The sequence below is a fragment of the Mya arenaria genome, chromosome 3, assembly GCF_026914265.1.
Source record: "Mya arenaria isolate MELC-2E11 chromosome 3, ASM2691426v1".
Taxonomy (NCBI): domain Eukaryota; kingdom Metazoa; phylum Mollusca; class Bivalvia; order Myida; family Myidae; genus Mya; species Mya arenaria.
In genome coordinates, this window is record NC_069124.1 from 10,487,258 (window position 1) to 10,508,297 (window position 21,040).

Genomic DNA, 21,040 nt, shown 5'->3' on the forward strand with positions numbered 1-21,040 from the left:
TTAATTTTTAAAGGGACTATACACCAGATGGCCCCAAAGTCGGCAAATACATTATTTCCTCAAAAAAAAAACCTAGAATTGTCAGAACGAGCTTAGTGCGAAGCTGATAATACATTACTTTACATGATTTAAAACATATTTTGTCACCTTTTTAGCTGTGTTTACCCATTCAAAAATAGCGCATAGTGGTTTCTCAGTTTATAGTGTGTATATTTAGCATGTGATAGTTACGTGATTAGTATAGAAACATATACGGACGCTATTTTAAATTTTACTGGTGTTTACTTGGTAGACACCACCAGTGAATTTGAAAAATACGCAAAAACTAAGAAATATGGATGTGTAGTAAACGATGTTAAATATCAGTAAGTAAGATTCAATTCGTTATACACAACGATATCAATTTCATGCAAGTGTTTGACAAGTTCTTTTTTCTTGCAATGGTATCATCTGGTGTCTAGTCCCTTTAAATCTTCATTTCAGCTATAACAATATATATTATGCCATTATTGTAAACGCTATTTTTGAGCATGCCTTTCCTTTTTCAGTTACTATAATTGTGTTCATTCATGATCAACATTTACTAAAAAAATGCACATCTTTTCAAATATTATGTCACGGGTGCGAAACAGTGGCTCCAGCTCTTTTAGGAGCTGTGTATAAAAAGGAGCCAATGACACTTCCGAGCTAGAGCAAAAGAACGGATATCATCGTAAAAGGTAAGTATGACTCGTTATTTTATCTAATATCACAATTATGAGGGCTTATTTGAGAAATCGGGGAATGCAGTGCCTTATAAATATGTTTAATCTTCACACGTATTTGGGTTATTTTGTAAACATATTGTTTGTGGAGTTATAAAACCGATTCTCCCATCAAACACATCAATGTTTACAAACGAAAGTAGAACATTTTCACCAATTTTCAGCTGAATTTCACTCAAGAAGCTTACATTTAAGATAAAGCCAATATTATCGAGTGCTTTTATTTTGTCGGGAATAAAAATGACCGCCTGATTACCGAAATAAGCTTGTTTATACTCCTTTTCTGGGTTGAGCTGGAGCCAAAGCCAGGGAGCTGGAGCCAAAGCGTGGAGGCTGAGCCAATACGCTAATATGATAATGCCTGTTTTGATCGGCCAAATTCCGAACGCTAAATTCTTTATTAATAACGATTATTGCATAAAATGTGTGTTTTCGGTCCACTATTGTGGTGTGTTAAAATGCAATTACCCGGGCGTTATCGGTAAAAAAAACGTGCATTATTCAGTAAATTCACGTGCCGTTAATTCCCGGCTTTTTTGTTTATCACAAGCTCTATCAGGGCCCGCATCATAACAATGGAGACTGAGCGACCGAAAGTGGGTCAAAGATGCAAATAGTGCACTAAAACATATTTCAGCATATATAGCTTTATACAAACTTTAAAGAAATGAAATAAACCACATATTACTTACATATTTCCTTCTGAAATATATTTTCCTGGCAAGCTGATGTGTGTTTACTAGATAGTACGTTCTGCAGTTGTTTCGACTATGTGTTTGCTCTAAAAGCACTAACATGACTAAATTAAGTCTAAAACGTTTAACTCCTCCCAACTTTAGTCATTTCTGTTGATTTTATTCAGAACAAACGACTTATATGGACATGATGGTTTCAATTCCCAAAATGGATTGGGAAAGCACGAACTTACCTCAAGCCTGGGATAAGTTTCAAAGGCACGCCGAACTAGTGTTCTCTGGGCCCCTAAAGAACAAAAGTGACGAAGAGAAAGCGTCGTACGTCCTTCTTTGGGTCGGAGACAAAGGAAGGGATATTCGCCAGACGTGGACGACAATTAGCGAGACTGACGCTAAAAAGCCGGCAACGTTTTTTAAGAAATTTAAGGAATACGTCCAGCCGAAACTTAACCCGATATTTGCCAGGTTCAAGTTTAACAACATAGTTCAAGGTGCTGACAATTTTGAATCATTCGTTACAAAACTGAGATTAGCGGCGACAGATTGCCAGTTTACCAGCTCAGACGAAATGATTCGCGATCGGATCGTTTTTGGAATTTCGTCGGCCAAACTGCGCGAGAAGCTTATTAACGAAGGAGAGAAACTGTCGCTGGACAAAGCTGTTCAAATAGCACAGAACTTTGAATACGCCAGAGAGCAGATGCGAACCATGACGACGACTTCCGGCGAAGAAGCCCATTCTTCAGCTGTATACCAGGTGCGGCGGCAACCAAATGAGCGATACCGGAAGTACCAGCCAGAGAGACCAGCTGCGGCGTATAAGCCGAGGGACGACAACAAAAACTGTGGTAATTGTGGAAACAAACATTCAAGGACAGCCAACTGCCCTGCAAAGGGAAAACAATGCCATGCGTGTAAAAAGTGGAACCACTTTGCACAAATGTGTCGTACGAATGAGGTGACCAAAAGGGTAAACGAACTGAGAGTGGATTATGAATCAAGTTGTGAATCAGACGACGATGCATTCTATGTGGACACCGTGAAAACAGCAGGTAAGCTGGTTTCACAAGCCCATGCCACTCTTATCATTGGCCCCGTCAAGAAACCTATAAAGTTCAAAATTGACACAGGCTCTATGGTGAACATTTTGCCTAACAATGTTTACAGGCAGCTTAAAGTTCACGGCCCCTTATCAATAGCATCACACAAGCTGACCTCTTACACTGGGGATTCTCTGAAAGTACTCGGCACAGTAGACTTGCCATGTGGCTACAAAGAGCACATGGTAACAGCCACTTTTTACATTGTAGAAACAAATTCCCAACCTCTACTCTCGCTGACTACGTCTGTTGACTTAGAGCTCATCAAACTGACATACGCTGTCGATAAATCGTCCTCTAAACATGACATTGTGACAGAATATAATGACATTTTTCAAGGTGTTGGTCTCCTTCCAGGTAAATGTCAATTACACCTGCGAAAAGATGCAATTCCCGTAGTAAACGCTACTAGACGGGTACCGTATGCAATGAAAGACAAACTCAGACAGGAGTTAGATCAAATGGAACAAGAATCGATCATTTGCAAGGTCACAGAGCCAACAGAATGGGTCAATTCTCTTGTTTGTGTAGAGAAACCCCAAACTGGCAAATTACGCATTTGTATAGACCCTAAACACTTAAACGACGCCCTACTGCGACCTCACTATCCAATAAAAACACTTGAAGAAGTGACCTCTGACATCTCAGGTGCTCGCTACTTCTCTGTGTTGGATGCCAAATCAGGTTACTGGAGTATCGAGTTGACAGAAGAGTCTTCATACATGTGCACATTTGGCAGTCCATTCGGACGGTATAGATTTCTTAGACTTCCTTTTGGAATCAAATCAAGTCAAGACGAATTCCAAAGACGAATGGACGAGTGTTTAGAGGGTCTCACTGGTGTAAAATGCATTGTTGATGACATTCTTGTTCATGGAAAAACGCTAGAGGAACATGACACTAACTTACGCAACGTACTAGGACGATGTAGAGAAACGGGCATTCGACTCAATCCTGACAAATCCAAAATCGGACTGACAGAAGTCCCGTACTTTGGTCATATTCTTACATCCGACGGACTCAAACCAGACCCTGACAAAGTGGCATCCATCCTACAAATGAAAGCACCAACGTCACTTGCAGAGCTAGAGACTCTGTTAGGAATGGTTACATATCTCAGCAAGTTCTCACCAAAACTGGCCGAGTTGACAAACCCATTGCGGGCACTGCTAAAAAATGACGTGCACTTCCATTGGGACAGACAACATGACAAAGCTTTTGACGATGTCAAAAAAGCCCTGACTGAGAGCCCTGTGCTAGTATATTTTGACACGCACAAACCTGTGACGCTTCAGGTAGACAGTTCAAAATACGGACTAGGTGCATGCATATTGCAAGATGGTAAACCTGTCATATATGCATCAAAATCATTGACACCTACAGAGGTAGGATACGCACAAATTGAGAAAGAAATGCTTGCTATTCTATTTGGGTGCAAACGTTTTCACCATTTCGTGTACGGACGTCAGGTTCTTGTTCAATCAGACCACAAACCGATTGAGAGTATCGTAAAAAAACCACTCTCTGCTGCCCCAGCCAGACTTCAACGTATGTTATTGCAACTGCAAGCATACGACATTCTGGTCACGCACGTACCTGGAAAATCAATACCAGTCGCTGACACACTTTCCAGGTATTATGCCGAAGACACATGTTCAGACTTAATTGACGGTCTAGATTTCCAAATCCACTCAGTCAAGTCAAATCACAACATGAGCGACACAAAACTAGACGAGGTTAGGATATCGACTGACAAAGACGCCGAACTTTGCACTTTGAAACGTGTCATTCTCGATGGATGGCCTGACAAACGCACACATTGTCCTTCGTCTGTATTGAAATACTGGACATTCAGAGACGAACTAACTGTCACGGACCGTATGATAGTGAAAGGTGAGAAAATTCTCATCCCTCGCGAAATGAGATCTTCCATGTTAGAAAAAATTCACATAGGTCATTTAGGAATCGGCAAGTGCACCAGCCGAGCACGTGACGTAATGTTTTGGCCTGGAATGTCGAGTGACATATCCGACATGGTTCAACAATGTGACATTTGCCTGACGCATAGGAGTTCAAATAACAAAGAACCAATGCAACCTCATCAGATTCCAGAACAGCCCTGGCAAGTTGTTGCAACTGACATTTTTACACTGGACGGTGTTGATTACCTCGTTACCGTTGACTATTACTCCAGATTCTTTGAAGTTGACAAATTATCGGACACAAAAAGTATCACCGTAATACGCAAACTAAAGACACATTTTGCTAGATACGGTATCTGCCAAAAAGTTGTCAGCGACAACGCAGCTCAGTTCACATCAGAACAATTCATTACATTTGCGAGGGAATGGGGTTTTGAGCATACGACTTCTAGTCCCCTTTACCCTCAATCTAACGGTCTGGCAGAAAAGACGGTACAGACGGCTAAACGACTGTTACGAAAGGCAAAATCTGACAACAGAGACCCATACTTAGCCTTTCTAGAGTATCGAAACTGCCCACTGGAGTGTGGATACTCTCCCTCTCAACTGCTTATGTCACAACGATTGAGATCTATTATCCCGACGGTAAAATCTCTTCTTAAACCACAGACGGTTAACACAGACATTGTGCAGGACAAGATCAATAAATCGCGCTCCAGCCAAAAACACTACTACGATCAGACTGCTAAATCGCTACCGCCCTTGGCAGACGGACAGACGATCAGGGTTCAAATGAAAAAAAGATGGGTTCCGGCAAAACTTATTAAAGACAACCATGACAGATCGTACACAGTTCGGACTGAGGACGGTGGTATTTACAGACGAAACAGACGATTTATTATGAGTACTTAAGAGAAATGCCCCGAACTTTCGGAAAACTTTCCAAATTTGCTGCATCAGACAGATTGCGGCAAGTCTCAGTCCAATGAGTCAGCCGAAATATCTCCCTTAATCTCTCCACAAAATATGTCTGCGTCCCACGAAAATCAGCCATACGTAACTAGATACGGGCGCTCTGTGAAACCAACTTCCCGCTTAGTAGAACACGCTTGAATGAAAGCATGTGAGGTTTGTTTACTATTCGTAGTAAATGCCATGCATAGTAAATTCCCGAGTGCCACAGTCCAGACTGTAAACAGCCTCTATAGACTGGCACGCGGGATTAAATCACCATGCAGCACATGTTTTATATGACGTGTTGATATACCGGACTACATCAAACACATGTTATTTTTATACTGTTTATATAAGTTATCAAATTAAGATTCTTTGATGAAATATGTATCTCTCATAAAAATGTTGTTCAATCTCAAAAGAAGAAAGATGTAATGATATCATGTATGTGGCCAGTCTATGGTCACATGGTCAAGCATGCTGTAATTTGATAGGCACTTCCGCCCAAAGGTGAAGCGCCAGTTCTTAGAATAAACTCACACTGCTAACATCGCTGTTCTCTGTGTTTATTACAATCCTAAACTTAAGTGGATTTAATGCATCCGATTAGCATATCTTTACAATGATTCCATTACTTCGTATGCAATGAACAAATAGTTTTCAAATATATTTTTTTCTGTTAGATGCTGAAGATGCTGAACATTTTGTCAAGAACATTTTGACAATTTTTCCCGGTTTAAATTAGTTGCCAAAACATATAAATGTTAAAGTAGGAATATATCGGTAATTATTCGATTACCCGATAGGTATTGTGTGTAAATAATCCAGGTAATCCAGTAAATTACTAAAAAAGAAAACACCTTCCAATCGACTGAACACTGAAAAAAATGGCGTTGAAACAAAAATGAAACTGTCGAGTTTTTTTGCAGCCCCATTCGGGCTTAATGTAAAACTTTTTCAGTGACATCACTCGTGACGTCACACAAGTACATGTTATTGAGGTTATTTTGAACTAACTGTTTCTGTATTTTCGTGACATTAAACAGCTTTTCAACAAAAAAGTTACTCATGGTGTGCAATTTTATGCAATAATGGTAAATACACCTTCTTGCGGTTGTTACCACCTGCAAAGGCCCTTCAAATGGTTTACAACCCTCGCGCTACTCGTCGGGCTGTAAACCATTTTGCGGGCCTTTGCAGATTGTAACGACCTCAAAAAGGTGTAATTACCCTATATTAATTAATAAAAAAATGTTAATATGTTATCGTAATAATAAAGCAAACCTGTGTTGTGTTATATTATGACAAAAAAAAAAAGTTGTAAAAACGGTTTATCTGTGAGAGTGCAGCTTTAATATCGTGTGCTTACTTATGCTGTATAGACACCTTGCAGGTCCAGGAAACAATGAATTATTGTAAGAATTCACACTAGTTTTCTCTTAATCTAAGCCAAGCTCGCGTTTAATGTCGGTAAAAAGGGTACCTCATTTTTTTAATATAGCAAATATAAATCAAATGTACAGAAAAAAAGAAAATTAACACTTACACGTATTCAATCCGATTGATGTACTAGCGGTCAGTTGATGTAATTTAACACATAGTTTACCAGTTTTTCGTCTATCTAATCTTTGTTAAATGACACACTTTTCTTTCATCCACTACTATTAATTTATTTTGGAATCTGATTGGAGTTAGAAGACTGTTCAAGAAACAGTAACCATATAATTATACAGATGTTGTGAACGGATTGTTTAGCTCCATCGACATTTCTGAGATTGCAACGCCCATTATCAGATGAATTGCATTAAATAATCAAAAATAATTATATATTTTAAAAAATACAACACTATCTTAATACTAGTTATAAATAAATAAACTGCAACTATTCCAAATATGACCAGTTGAATGCATTATTATACAGCGTATTGGCTCAGCCTCCACGCTTTGGCTCCAGCTCCCTGGCTTTGGCTCCAGCTCAACCCAGAAAAGGAGTATAAACATACTTATTCCGGTAATCAGGCGGTCATTTTTATTCCCGACAAAATAAAAACACTCGATAATACTGGCTTTATCTTAAATGTAAGCTTCTTGAGTGAAATTCAGCTGAAAATTGGTGAAAATGTTCTACTTTCGTTTGTAAACATTGATGTGTTTGATGGGAGAATCGGTTTTATAACTCCATAAACAATATGTTTACAAAATAACTCAAATACGTGTGAAGATTAAACATATTTATATGGCACTGCATTCCCCGATTTCTCAAATAAGCCCTCATAATTGTGATATTAGATAAAATAACGAGTCATAATTACCTTTTACGATGATATCCGTTCTTTTGCTCTAGCTCGGAAGTGTCATTGGCTCCTTTTTATACACAGCTCCTAAAAGAGCTGGAGCCACTGTTTCGCACCGTGTATGTGTACATATTTAAGTATCTGCATATTTTTCGTAAAAAGAATCAAATATTGATATCTATGAAATTAAATTCAAATCGACAGTAGTTGAAATATTAATGTCAGTAAAGTTTCGTAAAGTAAAGAAAATGCATGTACAATTACAATGTATAATAATTTGAGTAGTATTTCTTAATTGAAGAAATACTACTACAAATAGTATAGCTGTAATTGTATATGCATATCATTTGGCTTACATGAATTAAGAAGATTCCGGTGAGTATATTATTTTATCACTAGAGTATTGGTAGTTTCTACTATGTCTGACTAACAGAGCAGAAGAGAAAAATTATGCAATAAATATATGCATAATTACATTACAAGGCGTTGTTTAATATGTTTAGTTTAAACTCATTTGTTTAACAACGACTGTTTCAACAAGTTATTACAGCATTATATCAATCACTTTCGTTGACACCATGCTACGCCAGAGTGTGGTCTTGCGTTGTGGGGGAAAACCAACTTTTCCGGCTTAGTGACCACTATTTTACACATGTACAGCAAAGCCGACAACGCTTGCTTTTATAATTGTGAGTTGTCATGCGGCCCCTATTTGCACTTCAAACAAAAAAAAACAGACGAGCATGGGCGTTCACTCCGCGACGTCTTATTCAAACCTGCTGTAAAACTGTGTTAAAAGAAATCAACACAAATTTCCCTGTTAAAAATTAATACCTTTCAAATCCGTGAATCGTTTCATATCGTTCATGCAAACTCGTACGATCGTAGCTTTATCGGTACGATTTAAAACGGGGATTAGCAATTTGCAGATTTCACGATACAATAAAATAATAATTTCCTGGATACCGTTGCTATGTTTATTTCCTTGTAACTTGACAGTCAATATTTTCAACAGGAATTATCATTTTAGCCACTTACATTCCAAAATAAGGATGGAGCTAGGGACTATTTACAGTCTTATTCCTCAGGAAGAGGTGAAGCAACAGAAACCACCGAGGTAAATGTTCTTTTGTGATATTCTGGATTTTTTTATAAAAAATCTCTCACAATCTCGTAAAAATAAGTCGTTGTCAACAATGTCTGATTCTCATTTCGCTTCATTTTCGACTTTTTTCCTTCAAGTAAATGCCTCATATTTGGTCAGCATTGACAAGTCTTAGTATTTCAACAAACATGTTTATTTTGTATTATTTGGAGGTGCCTCCACTGCATTTTATTTATAAACACTATCCACACAAAAATGTATCGATACTTTGTAAGTTGTAGTCATCAAAATTAGAATATTAAATATATTAGCTGTATTCTTACACTAGCTATGCTACCGTTTAATAAAACAAGAATTTGAGCAAGCCTAGAAAGAATGTTACCAGTGCTCACTGCTGAGCTTAAAGGCGTGTTCTTTTTTCGACCTCTGACACTTGCACTACATAAAATAAATGGTTACATTATTCATGTTTATCATTTTAATCAGTCATGCATGATTGTATGAAAAAGTGCTTGGCAATAAAAGTGGCCATTTGGGCACAAATGTAGTTATTAACACACTGTGACAAAGACATTCCCTCAGGTATGTTTTAAACTTCTATTTCCAGTTCATTGAAATATTTATTACACATTTATCTCCAGACATGTATCCAAGTTCAAGCAGCCAGTTAAAACAGAGTATGTCTCAAAGAAAGCTGACTACAAAACTATGGGTCAGGCCAAGGTTCCTGTTCCAACAACAGATAACTTCCTCAAGAAACACTCCAAGGAACCACAACTGCCAGACAGTAGGTTTCATGTTCTTTCGTATTTATTGACTTCACAGATACTGTATGTCTTGATCATAGGTGAAAGTTGATTCCATCACCAAGACACACAACTTATTAATTGATAAAGGTCCAGAATGATTTTAAAAATAATTCATATAATGATTAAGCCCTGACAGAGCTGCCTTCTTAAAGGGAAAAAATAGACACTTTAGGAAAATGTTGAATTTAATGTTGTTATATATTACAGAGAGAGAATTCAAATACCCAGATGGGGAGAGGAAACGACCAGAAATCCCAGAGAAAGCAGACCCTCCACTTATGGGACTGAAAACAACAAAGAATTTCATCACTACAAATGCAGTTCAAAACATCACATCAGTTCCCAAGAGACCAGAGAAAATTTATGTTGACACAAGAAAAGGAGACAAGAACTATCTTCAGCCATCTGGTCTTGAGCCAGTGTTTATTCACAAAAAGGTATGTTGAACATGCTGGTTGTACTATCAAAGGCTCTTGCTTACACTTTATAATGGCCTACATATTGTTTGGTAAAAAATAAGTCTGATTCTCCTATTGTTGTTTGTGACTTTCGATTGAAGATTAGAAGCTGGTAAAAGGTTTATGTTTATTTGTAAAAATGTATATTTTAATGGGTTTTTTAAATGTTACTCACAACCAGCTTATTCAAATTCTGTGTTTTTTTCAGGAATATGGGAACAAACCTCAGTATCTGAGCCGGCGACAGGATGAAATGAGGAAAGCCCAGGAGGAGTACAATGCTTATGTTTCGGAGCATTTCCGACGTGGCGCAATGCAACAACTTTCTGAGGATGAGAGGAATGCAATCTTACAGGGGCTCAAGAAAAATTGGGAGGAGATACATGACCAGTATCAGGGTCTTTCTGTGGTGACCGATACCGCCCCCAAAAAGAACAGGAAAGAAAGAATGGAGGCCGAGATGAAACAGCTTGAAAGAGACATTGAATCAATTGAGAGGCATAGAGTGATATATATTGCCTAAACAAACAAAGTTACCTTTGATTGAAAGACCTATTTTTGAAAATGATCATCTGGTTAGCAAGGAAAGTGTATAAAACATATAGTATTGCATATTTTTAAAGTAAATGTGTTGGTTTAAAAAAATAAAGCAGGTTTATTGAACAAATGCATTTGGTTTGTTCTTGTTTGTAGTAGCATAAAGAGATATGTTCTGAATTTGATGATTCACATCGTGGCTTTTAATGTCAGATAATTACTTAACGGTATATGATATATAATGTCTGTTTATCATGAGAACTTTAAATTCAAGACAACTTCATTGTGGCTATTTCACTTTAGTGAAATTTTACTATAGAACACAACGTTTTTGTTAAGATGTGTGTCTGTTGCGATGAATGTGAAAATTTCGTTGTATGTTGATCGCTGTGATGTACATCATAATATAAAGAGTACAACTACCTTTGAGACACACACATGATCTTCTGTTTTCTCATTATTCTTTCAAATGTAAATGGTCAATTGATAGTTTCAAGTTTGATGTGACTTTTCTCAATTTAAAACTTGTGACAGGAGTTTGGCTTTGTATGACTGATCTTTTTAGTTGACAACATGTTATCATTAATGAATGTTGATGTATTAAATAAAAGTATTTACTTCTTTTATAATAACATTTCATAGGAGTTTGTTCTCTCTTTTCAAGCCAGTTGCCGTCCTCTTTCATTTATGGTATGACAAATTTAGCTTGATCAGCTTGACTAAATTGAGCTTAAGAGTAAGTTAATACAAAAAGACTATTCATTTTTCTATTTGCTATGTTCAGAACTTCTGTAAAACACATCCACCAAGGATGAAGGAGCCATCTGTTCACAAACAATTGCAGACAATAAAAGAAAATGGATATCTAACTGATCAATAGAGATATTATGTGTGTTCACATCCTATCAAAAAATGGACAAATAAATTAAATTTAAAGACACAAGTAAAGAAGTGTTAGGTAAAGTCTGGATAAGCACAGGTCAAGTAAGAGTGTGGATAAGTTGAACTAGGTTACATTCTACCAACTTACCATATGTAACAGTGCAAAAGTGGATTTGAAAGATCATAACACAATCTTTCTAAGGTTTTAGGACTTAAAAGGTTTAAAATTTAAAAAGGTTTAAAATTTATTAAGTATAATACATACAGCCTTGCAAACATAATTGGGGTTTTCAGAGCTAATCAATTATATGAAAGAAGATTTTAACAAAGCAATTGTATTTGGGCATATTGGAAGTGCTACCAAATTACGGATACATGTAGTTCCAGGTGTTCGAAAATATCTAATCAACAATATCTTGTGGCTTTGAATTGTGGTAATTTCTTTTATTTCAAGAAAGATACAAAATGTCTTTGGATTTTAGAAAGAGGAAGTCACTGTCTTTTCATTATAACTCTAATTTGAAAAGTTGTCATCAAGAAGTCATAAGACATTGTCATTGTGGATTGGATACTATAAAGCTTTTCTGAAACAAAAACATTTTTGTTGTAAGACTTCCCATTTGAATAAAAACATAATTTCAACAAACCTCTGATAAAATAATCATTCGTAAAATTTGCTAAACTCCTTATTACACCTCGACAAGTAGCAAAGGATATATATAATATATATATATATATATATATTTATAAATGTTTCACAGGATAGAACAGGCTGTTTCACCAATGCAAAAGATTGTACCTCAAAACTAAATTTTGGAATGTTTCTATTTTTAACCTTTCCAATTCACTTTGAACTGAGGAAACCCCTTCATTAAGGTTCATAACTCAGGAGTAACTGAAGTGATCAAGCCAGTTATCAAAACTGTTGAAAGATAATATGACCTTTTAACAAAAATGAGATAAAACAAGGTCAATTAGGTCAAATTTTGACAATAACAAAGGGTCATAAACCAGGAGTCACTGAATTCATCAGGATGGTTAGATAGTATGCCCACACACACATGACCAATATAAGAATAGTTAAGAGCAGACAACTTGGATGGATGCTGACCTAACGCATGCCTGCCATATCCTAGGTGTTAATGTTCCCAGCATATAATAAGAAATGCTGGGCATCCAGTTTATAACATGTCATCACACTAGACACAGGTAAATGAGCACTCATGATTTCAAATTGTGACAAGCCTCATTACCTTATGGACTCCGACATACATAATATATATTTATAGGACTGGATGAACATGACATGGATTTAGTTAACCTGACGTCAATGGAAGCCTCCCTCTGCTTGGTCACTTGTCCAGGGTTGTTTTGTCAGCTAGGTGGTCATTGATAGAATTTAATCACTTTGTTGGTCAATTGCATGATTGAATGACAACCATAGTCATATTAATTGTGTACAGAGCCATTCAAAGTATTGCCTATGACTTTCAAACAAATAAGTACTTCTTTTCACATATTTATTACCTTAAAAAGAAGCAAGTTTCAATATGTCAAAACATGCAATGCCAATATTGTGGATATCAAAGGTACAGTTTGACATTACAGGTACAAACATGTATCTGCAATCAGAAGTTGTTCACAACATGAGCACAACAAGATAAACCTAAAGATCGTTCGTTTAAGAATAAATTATTGTCATTCTGAAAGTACATAATCATGGGTATTGTCAATATATCAATAAAACATGATCATCTACTAAATGGTTTACTTGAATCAGAAGAGTTGAAACCAATGATGCTCTCTTAAAAATTGTGTGTAAATGAACACAAATACATTGCAAGTCAACAAGTCCTTTCATCAACTTTTCTTACTGGTAAATGAACACAATCTCAATTTATAAGCCCTTTAGTTTAAACAATATCTTTAGGACTCCTTCTAGTATCGCTCTTCACCGTCCTGTATGTAATACTGTAGAGGCATTGTCTACCACACTCAGACTCTGATCAAGACTGTCCACCACTAACATCTTATCCAAAGATATCAAATTTCCCCATGGCCAGCTAACAAAGATGAGACTGCTGCATCTGCCTCAATGTACATGTTGTCTGCGCTTTGATCCAGGTATGAGCTCCCGAGGTCGACCTTGCGATTCCGATGCTGAATGTCCATCATGTCTTGGTATATCTGCAAAATGTTACTTTAGTTTACATAAATTTATTGGAGACAGTTATGAGCTGATATGTTTTACTTTGTGGGAATAATTCAGTACTGGTGTCCTTTTTCAGAAATCAAGAGAACGTATCCCTGTTGAGGCTGAAACCATAACTCCTTGGATCAGAGGCAGATACATGTACCATAGAGCCATTAACAATAAAGCATCATTGTGTAAAAATATTAATTTTGCAACCAATTTTTTAAAGTTGACAGTCAATATGGTTACTGACCTTACAATTAGTTTACCTGCAACCCTGTATGACACAGTTCAATAAATTAACATTAACCAAAATTAAAAAAAATGTTCTTTTAATTCCTCAAATACATGCCAGTATAAGTGATGTAAATGACCTAACAACTGAAGAGCTGAAACCATTTTGGCGAGGGGCTCAGAGTCCACTGCCGGCCACCAATGAGGGTCAAAGCAGGCAAATATTTTACCACTTTTAACCAGAAATTCTTAGTGTTATTATAAAGGGCCATCATTTGCATTACATGCAAGATAGTTATCTGACTTGATTAGTTAAGTGAGTTGGATTGTTTGGGAGCTCTTGTATAATGTGTTTATGCAATACATCAAGTAGTTGCTCAGATATTGACTTATGCATGCTTACATGCAAAAATTTAACATGAATTTCAAAGTTGAATTTACACTATGTGCAAAGTAAAGTAATCTGACTTCATTAATTAAGAAGGTTGGATGGTTGATAAACACTTGTCAAAAGGTACATTGTTACATGTATTGAAATACATTAAGTATTTGCTAAAATAGTGACCTAAATGTGATTACTTGCGAAAGTTAAAACATAATTTTTAAGTCAAATAATAAAGGGCCACAATTTGCATTATATGCCAAAAGGAGACATCTTACTTATTTAATTCAGTAGGTAAGATGTAAAAGATGGTTGAGTACCACTGCATAAAGTATCATTAGAATACATCAAGTAGATGCTCAGACAGACATTAACTAATGTGTGTTTATATGCAAATCCTGAACCAAAATTGCTTAGTCAAATAATTATTAAGAGCCATTCTTTGCATAATATGCAAAATAGAGTTAACAACCTTGATTTATTAAGTGGGTTGGATGGTTGGGCACACTTGTTTTAATTTTCATGCAATGCATCAAAGTTGTTGCTGAGATATTGACTTATTTGTGCTTAAATGCAAAACTGTTACCAGACTTTCTTAAATTGAATAATAAAGGGCCATTACTTTCATTATATTCAACATAGAGGTATTGATTAATTAAGCAGCTTGAATTGTTGGGTACACCTGTCTTAAGTTCCAATGCAATACATGAGGATGAGTAGAAAAGCTGTCCTTATTTATGGAATAATTGAGCTAAAAGTGCTTGATTGATTCAAGATTTTTTATTAAATTTGACTTTTTGGTCCCAGGAGCCATCACGTTCAACAGAAATCTGCGGTCAAATAAATCACACCTCTGAGTGTCTATGAATATACATATAACACAATGTCAATACCTTTTTATCTTCCGCAGCCAAGGAGTTCCACTTCAATGTCAGCCTTTTGGTCAATTCTGCCTGGCTTATAGGAGTCTTCTTCTCCTGTAAATACCATCCAGGTTATTTACATGAATAAGAAGTTAACATTCAACAATTATAACATTTATAAAACATTCTTATATAACTTTCTTATGAAATAAGTAAACAAACAAGCTTAAGACATGTAAACTCAATAAAAAAGTTCAGCCGAAGCGATTGGAATTGCCACAAGTATGCATATTGTCCTTGTACACATGAACGCACAGTATCATGTATATATCTTAGTTTTGAATTCACACCCAACAGTCTAATGATTTAGCTTGACATCAATGCTGCTGTGAACACAACTATGTTACTATAAAGACTATATAGAGGATAGCTTTTTTAGTAGTATTCCATCGAGTGAGCACCGAAATTAATACATATAAAAGTGGTAAAAAGTGAATGAAAATATGAGCTTTTAGTGTTCCCAAGAATATCTTGACAACATAACCATTCCTTCAATGACTTCATTAATATTTTGTGCAAGCTTAGTATGTGCTGATATTGGAATTGGACAGCAGAACAGCAATTATTATCAAAATGTTAGTTCAGTGTTTCAAATAGTGACATATCAATTACATCTGATTACTTAACTTCTATTTACAACCAGTAAACATGAAAAAAAAAAACATACTTTCAGTGTTTTCATCTATTTTCATAGAAAAAAACAGCTAAAATAGTTCATTTGAAGCCTTACCCTCATAAACTCGTTTTGTATAGACAGCTTATACTGGTCACAAAACATCATAAAGGCGCTGGTAGGTCTTTTAATAGGTGAATCGGAATCTGCAAGTCTAGCAAATACGGCCTCACTCTGGTGACTGCTTGGTGACATCATCAGACCATGTGACCCACTTGCTGATGCTTGATTGGCTGGCGATTTATCATGTGACTTAAGAAGAGATTTATGTTTTCTGGGTTGTTTTTGCTTTACAGCTGGGGAGACAGTCACAGTTTGAGGAACAGGCATTTCTGATGGGTCTGGACGAGGTTTTAGCAGATTATACATATGGTCTTCCTGAAAATGTAAAAGACTACAGTAAGCATGGAATCCCAAACAAAATATGTGTGAAATAAAATGTGAATAAATATAACAGGTGTGATGTACTATTTTCTACATGAATAACTGTAATCGTATAACTCATTCAGTTGTACTCAAAAGTTGGTGTCAGTTTTTTAATAATAACTCAATAATGTCATCTGTTCAGAAATTGAAACATATTTTTTTTAGTTGAACTTTTAAGTCAGACAAAACAAGTGACATTGTCATGAGGACCATAAGTCCATTATTTCCCTTGACCAGGGGTGTCTCTTGAATTTAAGGAATGGGGCCAGGGTCCTTTAAATTTATGGAATTTTGCCAAAAAAGAGTGCATCCAATAAACAGAAATTATTCTCTTAAATAATCTTGTATGTGAACATTTGAGTTAGAAAGACAATCCCTTTAACAATAGTAATAATTGGGATCTAGTGAAAGCATATCTAAGGAGAAAAATTGCATATATCTTGGCTACTTTTTTGTCCATTCTAATAAAAAAAAATCTCATAAACAGGACATCCTTAAGGGAAAATTTGATAAATAAAGTTATAAACTGATAAAACAGTAAAGAAAAAATCTAACATTTATAAAATGGGGAATGGGGCCTAGTTTTTGCCCCAAAATCATTTGAAAGAAAACCCTGTTGACCAGTCTAGTGTCTGGAACAATTCCCAATCTTTACTACAGTCTTACTCCTGATAAAGTAAAATTTTAATAGAGAAGAATGAGTAAAATGATAAGAAAATCCATTATTTGCACCTCCCACATGACTGGAACTTGTGCATCCCAGTAATTGTCCTTATAGCCATCAAGACGTCGTTGCAAAAACCTGCAAGAAAAACATTCAATTGATATCAAAAACAATTTGTTTCTAAAATCTGATTATTTTCAAACAAGAGATAAACTATTAAACTTTAGTATATATTGAAATGATGCATTGAAAGAAAGAAAATTCACATTGTGGTCTAAACATACATGTATAGTTTGACCAGCCTTCGAGACTAACAGTGTCCCAGTTAGTGTTGACTCCTGCTGTAAGACACATGTTTAGTTTACTTGATGTAAATGATCAGGTTACCGTAATTTATTTTTTGATACTTGAATAAAATATTTTCAGAAACCAAACAGCTTAGAGAATACTAATTTTAATTATTAAATTAATAACATAACTTATCCATTTAATTACATACTTTCTTTGCCTATTGTAGGTTCTCACTAGTTTCTTTACATGCTGCAATCGGTTGACAAGCCTCTCATTTCCCTGAATAAAAATATAAATAACATTTGAAATGTTACCAAGATTTCTTTTATTTCTATTACTATTAGTCAAGGCTGTTCGCTAATATAATTTGTCTATCTGCGCTGTATTTTCTTTCAATCCGGGATGTAGTGGGGATGGGTTGTATTGACTAATGTCTTTTTATCCACATAGACATACTTTTGGGATTCTTATAATCCTTTGAAAGCATTATATAAAGAACTGTACAAAAAATATTAGCCCCATTCATTAGCTGAAAGAGTATATATTTTCACCTATTTTGTGGCAAGTCCCCATCCAGACTGTCCCTTTTCATGAAGAAAAAATGATTAAAATCAGACCAAATCTTACCACCAAAGATGCATTTCTGTTGCAATTTAAAGGCTGTCATAAGTCAGAATTCAGTTGAATGAATGTGAAATCTAAATACTTAATATATGGAACAACATAAGATTTAAATTATATTTTATATAATTAAATGAATGGGTAACAATGCCAGTTTTTATTATATGTTTAGCAGGGTTCCCCCTGGATTGAAGTTGTCGCCACTTTTTCGCAGGGGGTTAAGGGGGTTGCGAAAGGCCCCCTTACGGGTCCAGGGCAGCGCCCTTGTGGGGATTCAGAGGGGGCGAAGCCCCCTGAAGCTCATGGGGTTTAAGCATTTTAAGAGCCTTATATTGCATTTAATTAGCACATTGTCATGCAGAACATAATATAATATTGTTGTACATGAAGCACAAGATATTAGCAAAGTTTTATTCTATTGACAAAATATATGGACAAAAATATATAAATTAAAAAAAATGAAAATATTGCCAACAAGAGCTGTTACAGAGACAGCACTCTCGACTATTCCGCCGCTTTTCGGTGAACAAGCGTGCTACCGTAAGTTTTAAAGCCAGATGTCAATGGACTTTGAAAATATTTGAGGTGGTACGCAAACTTTAACGTAAATTCTAAGTCGAAAAAGGGGCATAATTTTGTCAAAATGCTTGAAAGAGTTACCTCCTCCTGTGTTCAGGTTGGGGGCATGATGGTGAAAAAGCATGCTAAGTTTCAAAGCCAGATGTCAATGGACTTTGAAAATATTTGAGGTGGTAGCCAAACTTTAACGTAAATTCTAAGTAGAAAAAGGGGCATAATTTTGTCAAAATGCTTGAAAGAGTTACCTCCTCCTGTGTACAGGTTGGGGGCATGATAGTGAACAAGCATGCTAAGTTTTCAAAGCCTGATGTCAATGGACTTTGAAAATATTTGAGGTGGTACGCAAACTATAACGTAAATTCTAAGTCGAAAAAGGGGCATAATTTTGTCAAAATGCTTGAAAGAGTTACCTCCTCCTGTGTACAGGTTGGGGGCATGATCGTGAACAAGCGTGCTAAGTTTCAAAGCCAGATGTTAATGGACTTTGAAAATATTTCAGGTGGTACACAAACTTTAACGTAAATTCTAAATAGAAAAAGAGGCATAATTTTGTCAAAATGCTTGATAGTGTTACCTCCTCCTGGGTACATGTTGGGGGCATGATGGTGAACAAGTGTGCAAAGTTTCAAAGCCATATGTCAATGGAAAATATTTGAGGTGGTACGCAAACTTTAACATAAGTGGTTACGCCGACGCCGATGTTGACGCTCGGGTGACTAGGATAGCTCACCTTATTCTTCGAATAGTCGAGCTAAAAATGAGACATATAACATCAATACATTGATTTCAGTCTAATGCCTGCATACAATAGTGTTATAGAATTAAAGAATACAATTATGAAATTATAAAAATAAATTTAAAATAAATGGAAACTTTAAGAAATATACATTGTCAAACTAAGGCCATACTGTCCTAATAAAATAGTGTCTACTCTTTACTCCAGCCAACTTATTTGAAGCCATATCAAATTGGATGTAGTTCTATTTATCTGTAAGCATACCCAATGACTTCTGTTTATCTTTTTGACACTTTTTAACCCCCTAAAATGCAGCATTTATAGCAATTACAAAATGTGACAAAACCGAAAGCAAATCTATCTTTAGCGCGTAAATGTCATTACGAAATGTACTGTACACATTAAGTGTCTTTTCGACAACCTAAAATTCTATGATTTGCATTTTTAAAACTAACATGTTAATTACGCAACAACAAAGCTTTTGAGCTAAATCTTAAAATTGTTTGCTATTAAGAGACATACTAGTTAAAGGATGTCATTGTTAATCTGTGAGCTCAATAAAATTCCGCAATAATTAGCGAGGCGTTGACTTGGCCGTGACTGCTTGCCCTGATTATCGGATTTGATGTCTCACCAGCAGATGCGCTCGATTTATGACAGTGACAGAATCGATTATCATGCAGGCCGCATGGGCACTGCTCACGTCATTTTAAGAAAATATTTTCACAAAAATCATTGTCTCCATAAATTATCCAAATTTGTAAAGTTGTCGCCACTTTTGCGATTTTGCTGCAAATGGCGATCGCCATCGGGAACCCTGGTTAAGGGTAAACAAAATTGAAAGAAACACCTGTGAATAATGTGTGCATTAAAATTATCATTTGCTAGCTCAATTCCCCTTCTTAAGAGGTCCTGACTCCATTTCCTTACAGCGGGAAGACAGCCCTTGAGAGACAAACATCACAGAATGATGCAGCAATTGGTCCATCACTTTCAAAGCCTTTAAACTAACCATATTCCCAAATCTTACCCTAACTGACTAACCTATACTACAGTATAGATCCGAAACTTAAAGCGTAAAAGAACAATATAAACTTCTTATCACAAATGAAATTCAATGACACATTCGCAAATACTTAAGACTAAGAATAAATTTGCTATACCTGTTGTATATGCTCGCATTTATTTCGCAACGCGAGATATTTCTTCATAAATACGTTTTCTCCGAAATTTTCTTCCTCCGCCATTTTTTTATGGTCGTGTTGATTACAACGGTCCCAAAACTTTTAAACCGGTTTTAAAGCAGAACATATCATATTGTTAGATCGGGAACATTGTGACAGTTTTAAGAATAATGCTTGATACAGACAGTTTGTTACACAATGCTTTTGCAGAGAACTGTTTCCTATACAAAAAAATAAGAATGTTATAGCTGGGTATCTAGTTTTTTTCAAATTGTTAGCTAAAATGTCTTCAAATTATGGTGGCACAGAGGTGGCATGTGTATGTTTTTATTTATCTCGTGCCCACGATATTATAAGTCGTGCGCACGAGTTACTATGTCATACGTTCGAGTTACTTAGTCGTGCGCACGAGATACTTCGTCGTGCGCACGACTTACTAAGTCGTGAGCACGAGAATCAGATAATTAAGTCGTGCGCACGACATAATTTGCCAATAGAAATAAATATTTGCACTTTAATCTCAGACTGAATAACGTGAAAGATACGAATGTTCATTGCCAGTCAAAAAGGCCGGAGTGTCTACTACTTGACAGTCAATCGGCGCTATCTTCAT

General features: G+C 36.0%; 3 protein-coding genes across 3 annotated transcripts; 2 read left to right on the plus strand and 1 right to left on the minus strand.

Annotated features, from left to right (window-relative positions):
• The first annotated feature begins 1,667 nt into the window (after positions 1-1,667).
• On the plus strand, positions 1,668-5,393 carry LOC128225658 (uncharacterized protein K02A2.6-like). Its single transcript, XM_052935570.1, has one exon. The coding sequence runs from the start codon at positions 1,668-1,670 to the stop codon at positions 5,391-5,393; it is 3,726 nt and encodes a 1,241-aa protein (XP_052791530.1).
• A 3,299-nt stretch (positions 5,394-8,692) lies between these two features.
• LOC128226708 (enkurin-like) lies at positions 8,693-11,275 on the plus strand. The gene is made up of 4 exons (XM_052936697.1): positions 8,693-8,846; positions 9,476-9,621; positions 9,851-10,080; positions 10,310-11,275. Exons 1-4 carry the CDS (start codon positions 8,782-8,784, stop codon positions 10,622-10,624), a joined length of 756 nt encoding a protein of 251 aa, XP_052792657.1. The 5' UTR covers positions 8,693-8,781; the 3' UTR covers positions 10,625-11,275.
• A 1,751-nt stretch (positions 11,276-13,026) lies between these two features.
• Positions 13,027-20,510, minus strand: LOC128226774 (TCF3 fusion partner homolog). The gene is made up of 6 exons (XM_052936820.1): positions 20,407-20,510; positions 17,516-17,586; positions 17,085-17,154; positions 15,984-16,304; positions 15,224-15,307; positions 13,027-13,707 (listed from the first exon to the last, which is right to left on the minus strand). Exons 1-6 carry the CDS (start codon positions 20,488-20,490, stop codon positions 13,564-13,566), a joined length of 774 nt encoding a protein of 257 aa, XP_052792780.1. The 5' UTR covers positions 20,491-20,510; the 3' UTR covers positions 13,027-13,563.
• Positions 20,511-21,040: the final 530 nt, after the last annotated feature.

What these genes read in the sequence shown, in the direction of transcription:
- LOC128225658 (XM_052935570.1), top strand. Translation starts at nt 1,668, where the DNA reads ATGGATTGGGAAAGCACGAACTTACCTCAAGCCTGGGATAAGTTTCAA.
- LOC128226708 (XM_052936697.1), top strand. Translation starts at nt 8,782, where the DNA reads ATGGAGCTAGGGACTATTTACAGTCTTATTCCTCAGGAAGAGGTGAAG. An exon ending in AAGCAACAGAAACCACCGAG is followed by an intron (nt 8,847 to 9,475) that starts GTAAATGTTCTT and finishes ATTTATCTCCAG; the next exon opens with ACATGTATCCAAGTTCAAGC. An exon ending in CAGTGTTTATTCACAAAAAG is followed by an intron (nt 10,081 to 10,309) that starts GTATGTTGAACA and finishes TGTTTTTTTCAG; the next exon opens with GAATATGGGAACAAACCTCA.
- LOC128226774 (XM_052936820.1), bottom strand. Translation starts at nt 20,490, where the DNA reads ATGGCGGAGGAAGAAAATTTCGGAGAAAACGTATTTATGAAGAAATAT. An exon ending in ACCTACAATAGGCAAAGAAA is followed by an intron (nt 17,155 to 17,515) that starts GTATGTAATTAA and finishes TTTTTCTTGCAG; the next exon opens with GTTTTTGCAACGACGTCTTG. An exon ending in TGGCTGCGGAAGATAAAAAG is followed by an intron (nt 13,708 to 15,223) that starts GTATTGACATTG and finishes AACATTTTGCAG; the next exon opens with ATATACCAAGACATGATGGA.